The sequence below is a fragment of the Aspergillus pseudoviridinutans genome (genome assembly GCF_018340605.1).
Source record: "Aspergillus pseudoviridinutans IFM 55266 DNA, scaffold_9, whole genome shotgun sequence".
Classification (NCBI taxonomy): Eukaryota; Fungi; Ascomycota; class Eurotiomycetes; order Eurotiales; family Aspergillaceae; genus Aspergillus; species Aspergillus pseudoviridinutans.
The window spans coordinates 400,852-412,836 of NW_025091289.1; the positions used below are offsets into that span (position 1 = coordinate 400,852).

At 50.5% G+C, this 11,985-nt stretch overlaps 3 protein-coding genes across 3 annotated transcripts; 2 read left to right on the top strand and 1 right to left on the bottom strand.

Moving 5' to 3' along the window:
* Nucleotides 1-1,168: 1,168 nt before the first annotated feature.
* Nucleotides 1,169-4,177, top strand: Asppvi_010959 (RTP1/Tango6 family protein; the record flags this gene model as incomplete). The annotated part of the gene is made up of 2 exons (XM_043306795.1): nt 1,169-1,344; nt 1,390-4,177. The coding sequence occupies 2 exons, from the start codon at nt 1,169-1,171 to the stop codon at nt 4,175-4,177; spliced, it is 2,964 nt and encodes a 987-aa protein (XP_043162730.1).
* Nucleotides 4,178-4,600: 423 nt separating this feature from the next.
* Asppvi_010960 (RNA lariat debranching enzyme) lies at nt 4,601-7,082 on the bottom strand (the record flags this gene model as incomplete). The annotated part of the gene is made up of 3 exons (XM_043306796.1): nt 4,601-6,811; nt 6,866-6,967; nt 7,029-7,082. 3 exons carry the CDS (start codon nt 7,080-7,082, stop codon nt 4,601-4,603), a joined length of 2,367 nt encoding a protein of 788 aa, XP_043162731.1.
* Nucleotides 7,083-8,330: 1,248 nt separating this feature from the next.
* canA (putative cullin binding protein CanA) lies at nt 8,331-11,580 on the top strand (the record flags this gene model as incomplete). Its single annotated transcript, XM_043306797.1, has 3 exons — nt 8,331-10,697; nt 10,759-11,097; nt 11,164-11,580. 3 exons carry the CDS (start codon nt 8,331-8,333, stop codon nt 11,578-11,580), a joined length of 3,123 nt encoding a protein of 1,040 aa, XP_043162732.1.
* Between the last annotated feature and the right edge of the window lie 405 nt (nt 11,581-11,985).

Consider the following 11,985-nt stretch of genomic DNA (forward strand, 5'->3'; position numbering starts at 1 on the left):
ATACTCGATGAGTATTCTGGACACTAAGTACCTTAGCTGGAAAGAGTGCAGTGGCAAAAATAAAGTCCTGTGGACTCGGTCGGCGAAAATGCCATTTTGCCGGTGCCTGCATCGGTCGACAGTGAAGCTTAACGAGACGTCGGTTGAATTATGAAGCATTATGACGGTTGAGTTACGCTACGTAAAATATGCTTACGACGATTCAGATTCAGGATCCTCCCTCCTGTAGAACATATCTTTACCGTCATCTCCAGCTCCTTTCCGTCCAAGGGAATGCCATGACTGCTTAATCCTTGCGACATAGTCCATAGAGCTAATATTTGCATGAAAGATCTGTGCTTTACTGGTACAGATGTATGCATCTTGCGCACGGATGGTAAAGTCAAGGAAGTAGCAAAGCTTTCACATGGAATACCCAATTGACTGTTTTGAGGGGATTCGAGGGTTTCTCACGATATCTCTAAAAAGGGAATAGATCAGGGCCGATGGCGCTAAACTAGATTAGGTTAGCGTTCAGCTCATCTCACGTGTTGATACGCCCGTATTATCATCATCTGCCGGATTGCATCAGCCGCCAGCGAACAAGAGTCCATGACGCTAGCCGAGCAAGGCTTAAAGATAATGGGAGATCCAACGAGTATCAAAAAGGCTTTTGATGCTGCTTACGAGTTCTTGAATCCAGTCCTTCAACGAGGCACGCAAACCACTTAGCAGTTGAAGCGATGTTTTTTGGAATTTTGATGCTGACTAACTGCAAGAGGAAATTCAGAAATATCGCGGGAAATCCCTTCTGGAGATCCTGAGCCAGCATTTACCTGCTGGGACTGAAGATGATGGCTCCAAAAGGACAGTCGTTGTTGAAAGAGCGTTGGGCATACTCTTTCGCATCCATGTTGCCTTCGTAACGCCAGTAGATCAAGCCCACAGTTCACCTCAGCCTGATCATGTATCGGAAGACGCTGCTCTCGAGGATGCAAAGAGGAGAAGAGTGCTGCATGCAATACTCGACTTAATATCTCTTGAAGGTGTATACCCATCTCTCTCTTCAGGAGTAGGCATACCCCTCCAGCAGAGAGTCATTTCTGTGTTACCTGCTGGTGTGATTGCTCAGCAACAAGACAAAATTACGCATGACAAGCCTAAGCATGAGATCCTTCTTGAGCGCATCATGGATATCCTATCAGATATACTTTTCGATGGGAGACCTAGCATACAGCCCGTTATTCGCGGCCGTATCCTGAGCGATTTAATCAGTGCTGCAGCAGACTTGGCCTATAATCCGAGCATGCCACCTCGAGATTCGAAGGGAAAATACGGCGAGATACTTTCTAGACTGATTGATGAGTATGTCTAAGCCTTCGGGAATATTTCGCCCACTAACGAAAACAGAACACCCAGCTCCGTTCTTTTATCAACCCTGTCAAGCTTTCTTCAGTCAAACCCTGCTCCATGGTTCAAAAGTCTGGTGTCTAGTCAACTTTCGCGGGTACCTCTGCGTGAGGACGGAGTGTTGCAGACCATCATCTTTCTAGCCTCCCAGTTTGCTCCTTCGTTAGGACACGAGTCTCAGGACCAGCTGTCAAATGGACCCCATTTCACCGTACAAGGCATCATGCAGATATCGCGGTTGCTTTCATCAGTACCCGAAGGAATGGACCCGAACTCCTACTTTACCAGGATTGCTCCACAGCTTTTAGCATTGCTGGATGGCGAGGATCCCGACTTCAAGAAGACCGCGGCATATGTTATCGGCAACGGCATACTTGGTAAGCGAGCTTATGGGGCTCCCGGAACAATAGGTCACTCAATCTTCGTGGAACCAATCTTCAAGGTACTTGCGGGGGAGCATGATGCTTCGACGCAGCAATGGATGAATGTGTCTGGCAAGGACATACAGAGCCCAACAGTCATTTGTGAACCAACCTTGCTGTTGGCAATTGAAAGACTGAGTAGCTTGACACTTCAACATCCGAATCCTGGGCTTGTCAAGAGACTTGTGTATCCCATTCTCCTACCACTCTGGGGATTGGCTTGTTTTTCCCAGGAGCAACAAAGACAAAAGCTCCATGAAAAAGTCATGGCAATCTTACAGACATATTTTGGCATATCGGTCGGAATCCAACCTTTGAAGAAGCTGGTCGATAATTTGCTGTGGGACGGTGGTGCGACGTGGACTTACGGTCTGGATGCCAACAACCTCTTGGTGTTAGAAAAGCGTAAAAGCGCGGAATCGGAAAGATCGAATATTGTGCGTCTGGTGGATACACTACAATCCCGGGCCAAGCTCTTTGTCGCTTTACTGGGAGCTGACCCGAGTAGCGAAGAACGGACTGGCGATATCTTTCTATATGTGAGCCGGAGTTGGCTTGTCCAACCAGCACAAGAGCGTTCCTTGGACCGGCTGCAGTTGCCTTCGGATACGGAAGATTCAACCAATATCATTCAGAAATTAGTAAGCGCAAAGCTGGCAGAAATACTCCTGGAGAACTTCAAGGACAGCCTTTCACGACGGCCCCTTCGAGTGCTTGAGCTTATAAAGCAAGTTATCGAAGGCGAATTGAACAGGGTCAAGGCGCCTCAGAAGATCAAACCTCAAGACTCCAAAGGGGTTTCACTTTCATCCTTAGCAAACATTGTTTCGAACGAAGAGCACGGGCAAGAGGTAACTGTGGCCGGCACTGACGCAGCCGAGTCACTGCCGGCTGTGTTCAGTTTGCTTTCCACCGTGCTGGCGTCCCCCGAGTTTTCTGTGACACAGGAGATGTTGCCCGTTCTTCAAGAGCTGAAGTCAGTGCTCGATGAGCTTATACCGCATCTACCGTCGTCTCTTGCCAAGCCAGGGACGACCTCGTCGATGCTGTTGGAGATCCATATCACCTCACCCGAAGAAGGTGGCCCGGCAAAATCGCCTGCTCAGATCTCGGACTTTGAAACACATCGCCGAGCATTGTCCAATCTCAATTCTGATCTCCCACCAGTGCAAGCTGAGGGATTCTCACTCCTCTCTGATCTCATCAAGAAATCCTCACCAGTCCTAGACATCCCCTCCACGTTAACACTACTTTTGTCCGTTATTACCGACCAGTCTGGATCGGCCGCCGACGACGAGTTCATATATCTAAACGCAATCAAGTTGATCGGGACGCTAGCATCGAGGCACCCACGCACTGTCGTGAAAACACTTGTGGACMGCTACATCGACAGAACCGAAACCATCGGTCTCGACCAGAGACTCAAAATCGGAGAGTCATTACTACGAACAGTCCAGGATCTCGGAGAGGCCTTGACAGGCGAAACAGCAAAGATTCTCGGCGAGGGTATGATTGCCGTTGCAGGACGGCGAGCACGCAAAGCGCAGACGCACAAGCGTCGGAAGGAAGAGCTCGACAAGGAAAGACGAGCGAGAGAGCGCGAAGACCGCCGAAATAAGGATCCCGCCATGCCTCCAGGATGGACCATCACCACAACGCCAACCAGCTCAAAGGTCGAAACAGTCGAAGAGGACGATTCCGATACCGAGACTCCAGAGCAAGCTGCCCATCTCGCAAACATTCTGTCCACCTGGGCCGCAGGTACTCACCCAGACGAAGAGCCAGATGACCTTCGAGTCCGGGCGTCTGCGCTCTCCGTCCTAGCTTCTGCGGTTCAAACTAATATTACAGGTCTGGGCCCATCGATAGCCTCATCCGCAGTTAATCTAGCGCTCGACACCCTCACCTTGGAGGCTGGACCTGAATCAGCAATCCTCCGCCGCGCAAGCGTCGTTCTTCTCCTCGACATCCTCAAAGCTGTTGATACCGCGAGGGAATCTCGTGGAAGTCAAGGGCTGGGATTCGGCTTCTCACTCTCCGACGAAAGTGCCCGAAACCGCTGGGAGAATCAGGATGAAGACACCCGTGGTCCCACGACAATAGGCAATATCCCTCATATGCTTCGGGTTTTGACCTTCGTGGAAAGTAAAGAAACAGACACCATTGTTCGTGGTCACATCCGCGTGCTGATTGAGAGCTTGGAAGCGTGGCTGGAGAAGTCGCTTCTATGGGGCATTGGGACGCAGGGCGGGGATGCAGACGAGCTCCAACCGAGATTGGAGTTGGGTGATAGGATAGCTGGTCTAAGCATCGATCCGATGGCTGATAGGCAAGGTGCAAGACCGCGGATTGAAGAAATCGAGTGACCTCACCGGCGCTCTGTAACTAGTCGAGTGTTTCTCAGTCAAATAGAATGGCTTGTAAGAGTGTGTTTCTCCCGCGGATCACTATTGCGTGAGCGTCTTCTCCAGTTTTGAAACCTCTGAAACGTAATTTGATATTAGACTCGTCAATTCAGTTATCATTAGGCTACAGGAGCCATTTTGCACACCATTCTCGTAAAATCATGTCGATATGAACTGCAGAGCCAGTAAAACCCACCGAAAGCCACGCCATCCAGTAAAACACCTAAGTCATCAATCAGATACGCAGTGAACGTTCCAGGCCATTACAGCCATCCCATTATCCGAGTCCTCATACATGACGAGAAAGCCTTGGTCAACACAGATTTCTCCCGTGAGATTAGAGAAAAGAAAAACATGTCTACCGCGAAACGCTCAGATGTCAATTTACCAGCGCTGATTACCGCCACCTCGTGCGTGACCCCGACCTCCTCCTCTTCCACGCCACTGACTACCGCCGCCGCCGCGGTTGTTATTGTTGTAGTTACGACGGCGGGAACGGTTCCATCCACCATCGGGCTTGGGCTTGTTGGGACGAGGGCCAGCCTCAACCCTTGCTTGGCGCTCTTCATCCGACAGGTGGAACTTGTTTTCGATTCCGATGAGTTCGCAGAACTGAGCAGTCTGAGGGTTGGTGTATTCAGGGGGCAACTCGTCGGTAGTAATCGGGACGGCGGGATCAAAGAAAGGTGCAGTGGGATTGAAGTTCTCTGGAACCATCATCTTGCCAGCCTTGACGATGTTTTCTTCAACCCACTGCTCGGCCACTTCGATAAGGGGTTTGTAGAATTCTTGGCCACGGTCCGGCTGCATTTGAACGGCGGGATCGCCCAGCTGCAACTCGTTGGCGAACACGCGAGTGATAGCCAGCCACTCTTTGTCATATTCAAGACGGAAAGGGCGGTCGCGTTGAGTACCATTCTGATCAGAAACAATCGGAATCTCGAGCAGTTCGAGGAAATGCCGCTTTGGCTCACACTTGTCCAATGCGAGGAAACGTGTGGCCTTGTTGGTAATTGTTTCTGGAACAGGCTCACTGACGGACGGATCGGTCTTTGAGTTGGCTTGAGGACGTGCGAAACTTGAGGGGAGCTGGTTGCGAACATCTTGGGAGACTACACCCTCCGCCCGAGAAAAGCTGGCGGGAAGTTGGTTCCGCACGTCCTGGGACACGGCACCTTCAGGCCGAGAGAAGCTCGTAGGGAGTAGATTGCGAACGTCTTGAGAGACTAGAGTTCTAACATGAGGTTTGTCCTGCTGGGTGGCGCCTGAAGCCTTTGGGGCACCATCGTCAGGAACACCTGAGGCGGCCGGTTGCACAGCAACTGCATCCTGCTTCTGAGTTGCGGTCTGTGTCTCAGTCGTCGTAGAGATATCCAGATCGGAATCGCTATCTAGATCGAGAGGGATCTCGTCGGAATTCTTTGTAGCGCTCAGGGCATGGTCGGTCTTTTGCTTCTTGGTTTCCAATTCATCCTCGTCAGCCGGCTTCTCAACTTTTGTGATCTTTCGCACCGGATCGTCCTCGTCAACGCTTATCTTGCGCCATGTTAGACTATGCGCGACATCCGAAGCTGAGGTGTCGTGTGGTTCTTCCAAGCGGCGAGTATTTTCCGCTGCTTCGTCTCTTGCAGCCACTGCATGAAAGTTATTCCACGCTGAAATTCGGCTTTGATCATCGCCGTGAACGCGCTTAAGCGGTGAGCTGGTACGGGAAAGGCCAACCGGTTTGCTCTGGGGGGTGTCTTGAGCGGCAGGGAGTTCCCTTGAATGCTCGTCCACATGCTCGTCTTCCCTATGGGTGGCGGTGGCATGCCCTTTGTTCTCAGCAAGATCATGTGGAACTTGGGTCTGCTCGGACGGCATGTCTTCATCACCGAGTACGAGCGTGGTGACAACTGCACCGTCCATCCCAAAAGAGGTTGCGATAGTAGATGTGTTGGAAGGGATTCTCTGAGAAGTCGCAATGTGTTTCGTCGGACCAAGAGAGTCTGCCTGCAAGTCGTCCCCATGCTGAACCACTGCATCGAATCTCACATGCAAGTGGGCTGAGAACCAGAAGGCAGGGCGCAGACGGTCAAGAACAAATCTGGCGGCAATGCTTCCAAGACGGCCATTGTTGGAATCCTCTCTGAAGCCGTGTTTCTTTGCAAAAAGAGTCTCGTAGTCACCGAAAAGCTCAACTTTGTTGGGCCAGTCATGAGACAAGCCAAGATCAACCTGAGTACGAATTTGCAGAAGCTTGCGTACATCTAACTCTCTCACGTGATAAATGCTCTGCACGTCATCATTGTTGTAAGGAAGACGCTCAAAATGTGGCTTTCGGTAGTCATAGCCTTTCCAGATGCCAGATAAGCCTGCAATGCGAAGAGGGCCGCAACGGATGACATTTGCTGCCCCTAAGTAATAGATGTTGGGTGCCACCCAACCACCGTAGTAAAGCTCGAACATGTAGTTGCTTGCTTCATGGTTACCCCCAATGAAGACAGTCAAGTAAGGGGCGACCTTCTTTCCGCTGTAGTATTCATGGAAGTCGCCGATCTCCTTGTATTTCTGAGGCACTGACATACAAGCGAGATCGTTTGAGTTGCGGACGGCCTGGGTTGGAAAGTCAGAGGCAGAACGGACACTTGAGTTAGGAATCATTCTTACTTGAAAGTCACCTCCGATCACCACCAGATCGACGCCATCCCAGCCCCTTCGAGTAGCTGTCCTTGTGACAGAGGCGTAGATGTCATCAAGTTGGCCGTGTCCCTAACATAGTTTTAGCATGAGTAGGTAGGCTTCAGATATGGAGAATAGGCGCGAAACTTACGCAGCCTTCAAAAGCCACCCTGAACTGGGCAGAGTTCGCTGTGGACGCTTCCATTATTTTGGATAGTGTCAGAAGAGACAGAATTTGAGATAGACAAACGCCGTATGCTATGATTCGAAGAGGTGCAAAGATGGAGGTAAATGGGGGGAAAAAAGGAGATAGAGAAAGAGGAAGATGGAGGAAGGAAAAAAGCAAAGCAAGTCAGAGAGATGAAGAGAGAAGGAAACAGAGAGGAAAGTGAGTGATTCAGGGAGGCGAGTAGAAGGGGGCTGGCAGCATGATCTGTTCAGAAGTGAGTGAATGTTTAACGGATGAAGAAGATTTAGTTGGGGTTGTGAGAATCCCGCTCTCCGTCACTTTTTCTGTGGCACAGCAGAACAGACAACCAACTATTACTTCTTTCCCTATGGGCTGATATTCACAATAACCTCCGTCCGCATATCCAAAGTAGCCTTTTCACTTTTGACGATATGCCTATCAGTGACCATACTCGTCGCTTGAATTTTCTCAGGGACTCTGCCGGCGTGCTGGACTCGTTCAGCCCTTCGACCGCATCTCACTTGTTAATGGTCCATAATCGGATTCTTCATGACGAGTTCAAACCTCTGACCCAACGGCAACTTGACCTCGCATGTGGTGCATGTGGTAGTATCAGAAAACCTGAGAGGACCAGGACTATTGAAATTAGAAAGAAAAAAGCAAAATCCTCTAGTTCTTCTGCTTCCAAGAAAGCTTCAGCTGTTGGAGCTACGGTCTACAAATGCCTTCGTTGCCATCGAAGAACAGTTAAACCAGCAGCACGTCCCAGTATAACGTCCAAGCCTCACACAACAGCGACTGCTGTTTCTACTACTGAGTCCACGGCATCCACCACTGCAAAATCCGTTTCTCCCACTGCCCAATCTGTTGAGGCGGACCGAAGCACTAAAACAGCCGACAACGCCAGTAGCAAGAAACGCGCGAAAGCGAGAAAGCAAGGAGGACTACAAGCTCTTCTGGCATCAAAGCAACAATCTCAATCAAAATCCTCGCAGTCTCTTGATCTATTCGATTTTCTACAGCAGTGAACAACATCGGGGATTCTGCAGCATTTTGATGCCAAGCCCGGGCATTCGGCGCGACTTCGCATCCGAGTTATTTTGGGACTAGCGCGGGGCTGCCACTAACATCATTGGGGAAGCTTCTCCAGCTCCAGTTGTATCGCCGTAGATCGCAACAACGATCTCGCCCTCGTTTTCCTCATTGATTCGGCCACAACACATCATCGCAGTCTATAGGTTACAAGCACAGTGAGCTAGCCAGATGTCCTCCGACTCGATGTCCGACTATTCCCACGATGACGAGCACGACCCCCAGGCGGATGAGCTCCGCGAGACAGCTCTAGTAACGCTGGAGACCCTCATAGGCTCTTGCAGTCAGCAAATGCAACCTTACCTAGCGAACGCTGTCAAATCCTCCCTTCGCTTCCTCAAGTACGATCCTAATGTGGCCGACGTCGAAGACGATGAGGAAATGGGAGGCACTCAGGATGATGGCTCCGAGGATGACGCAACAGAGGAGCCCGACTTGGAAGACGACGAATTCGGTGACTTTGAAGATGAAGGAGGCTATAGTGATATTGATGATATGAGCTGGAAGGTTCGACGCTGTGCAGCAAAGTTGCTTTACACTGTGATCTCAACTTATGGGCGTACTCGGGCTTTGGACGATACTGCTTTGTATCAGCAAATCGCGCCCGCTCTCATTGCTCGGTTCAAGAAGGAGAGAGAAGAGAGTGTGAAGCTTGAGGTCGTCTCCACCATGACTGCTCTCGTCCGAAAGACTAGTGAAGGAGCTATGATTATAACCTCAAATGGGTTTCTTGAATCAGTGGGAGGATCGAAGAATTCGAGGAAGAGGAGACGACAAGACAGTGATGCTAGTATGATTGATTTTGAGCCCAGCATCGGGACTTCTTCTGCAATCAGCACGCCGGTTATCGCTCCATCGTCGCCCAAGACCGGTCCTCAGGCTGAGCTAAGCAGATCGGTTCCCGTTATCGTCCAGAGTTTGGTGAAGATGTGGAAGTCAGCTTCGGTACCTTTGAAACAAGCCATCATTGTCCTACTCAAGAGCCTGGCTCTCGTGCGCTATGGAGGTCTAGCGGATCATCTGCAGCAGATCGAAGATCCCATTGCTGATGTCCTGAAGTCTTCCTCCACAGGCAGTGCGGCTGCAACCGCTGGCCCCGCTGTCAGTGCCGGAACCCTACAAACCGAAACACTGAGTCTCATCGCTGCCATTGCCGAAACCCACACATCCGATGCACTTCTGCCCTTCCTGATTGCGTTGATTCCGGGCGTGATCGGTGCTATCAACGACCGGAACTATAAGGTCAGCAGCGAAGCTCTTGGAGCTGTCGAGCAAATCATCAAAGCTCTGACCCCACCTCGTGTCTCTGCAATTTCTCGTGATCTCGCGTCGCAATTAGAGAAGCTGTACGATGAGATCCTCTCCCGTATCACAGATACGAGTGCCGACCTTGAAGTTCGGCAGCGAGCCATTCATGTCTTCGGTGTCCTTTTGGCACGTACGTCTGGGGAGAAGGGCGCGGATTTTCTGTTATCAGATCGGCGATCAAAGGGTCTTTCTGTCTTGGTAGATCGCTTGAAGAATGAAACTACACGTCTTGCCTCTGTCCGCGCGGTGGATGATATAGCTGTTCTCTGCACCAAGGAGACAGACGTTAGCGCAGCCTGGGTCAGTGAGGTGACTGTGGAACTTGGTGCCCAGCTGCGCAAGTCGGACCGCGTTCTGCGTGGTGCGAGCCTGGAAACTTTGCGTAGCTTGGCCATGAACCCAAGTACAAGGATCCATTACGACGGAAAGACAATGAAGGAGCTGGAGGACTGCCTTCTACCTTTAATCAGTGCTGATGACTTTCATTTTCTTGCACCCTCCCTCATTATATTGGCAAAGCTCATACCTGGTAATGCCCAGCTTCTTGTCAATGAAGGCTTGGTCTCTGCACTATGCTCTATTGTTCTCGCTCCGCTCGTCGGCACGGTGCTCAAGGCGTTACTTCTCCTGGTGAAGGTTATCGGAGAGGAAGGTGCTGGAGCTGAATTGATGCAGAAGCTTCTCCGGGATGTGGGTATCAACGGCGACACCTCTGTGGTTGGAAGAGCGATTGGAACGCTGCTTGTCCATGGAGGTCCCAAATTAGGCGTTAGGATGGAGGACTTCTTGACCGAATTACAAACTGCGCAGGATGCTCAACGGAAATGCCTTGCACTCGCCATCATTGGTGAGATCGGTCTTCGTATGGGCCCCGCGTGCTCCTTGACTCCAGATCTTTTTATCACCCACTTTGATTCAAAGTCTGATAAGGTCAGGCTCGCTGCTGCTACAGCTCTTGGAAACGCGGCCGCAGGTAACGTGAAGACTTACATGCCCATCATCTTGGATGGCCTTACGAAATCAAACCCTCGAAGCTATCTGCTTCTGCACTCCGTTAAGGAATTACTCCAGCATCCCGAGATAGTTCGCCCTGATGTAGCTCCTATTGCTGTCAAGTTATGGCAGGCTCTCCTTCTGGTGTCGGAAGAAGAGGACAATCGTGCCGTGGGAGCAGAATGCATTGGCCGCCTGGCATTGATTGATCCGGTGGCTTATATTCCTCATTTCCAGGTAAGTTTTCGTTGGGTCCTTGTCCGCAACTCTTTCCCTTTTCTGACTTTAAATGCTCTAGGACTACCTCTCCAGTTCCGATCCAAATATTCGAGGCGTTGTCATATCCGCATTCCGTTACACTCTTACAGATTCGCGGGGCACTTACAACGATGTGTTGAGACCTCTCATTGTCCCGCTTCTGGTCAACATGCTCAGTGACCGTGATCTTGGCAATCACCGCCTCGCGCTGACAACGCTCAATTCCGCCATCCACAACAAGATGAATATCATCCTTCCTCACCTTAGCGAACTGCTTCCGGCGGTCTTTGGCGACACCCAGGTCAAACCTGAACTGATCCGCGAGGTGCAGATGGGTCCATTCAAGCACAAGGTTGACGATGGCCTAGAGCTGCGTAAGGTACGCGATATACCTGTCCTGCATATTGACGCATCGTTTCAGCTTCACCGAACTAACGTTCATCAGAGCGCCTACGAAACACTTTACGCCTCCTTGGACACCGCATTCTCCGTCACACATGTCTCCGAGTTTTTTGACCGTATCCTAGCCGGACTTGAAGACGAGCAAGACATCCGCACCATATGCAACCTCATGACCTCGAAACTCATCCCAATCGCACCAGAAGAAACACAACGCTACCTCGACCAGCTTTCGGAACGTTACTCTGCCGTATTGTCCTTCAAGCCCAAGGATAATGCAGTGAAGCAGGAACTCGAGAAAGCACAGGAGGCCTCCATGGGTATCCTCAAGGTGACGCGAGAGCTAAGCAAGGCGTTTCCCAATGCTGAGGTCTCCGGTGATCATCACAAGTGGAAAGCTTACATGGAATGGGTTCGAAAGACGTTTGCTACCCAGCTCAAGAGCCTCGAGACGGAATTCTAGGCATGCTTTCAGACGAAAGAACGCCATTGCGATGGAAGAGAAAACTTGGCAATGGTGCTGATCAAGGCACGCTGTACTCTGCATTTTGTTCTCAAGAGCTTAAGAAAGTCATTCGGGGAGTTATATGGATACACGTTTGTCTCGACTGGATCCGTACTGGCTTGACAAATGATAATGAATGGATGCCAATTGTAGCCTTTTTTCATCGATCAGGACCAGTAACACATATCGATATCGTCTGAAACACGAGTTGAGGGTCCTAATAGACGACCTCAACAACGTAGCACAGCATATGCCTAGGAGCAGCTGGAGCGAGACCATCCAACATTGCAATGGGCCTGATTAAGGGCAATCAAGGTTCGACTAATAAATACAGGCCTGTCAAAGATGAAAATATGCTTGTTT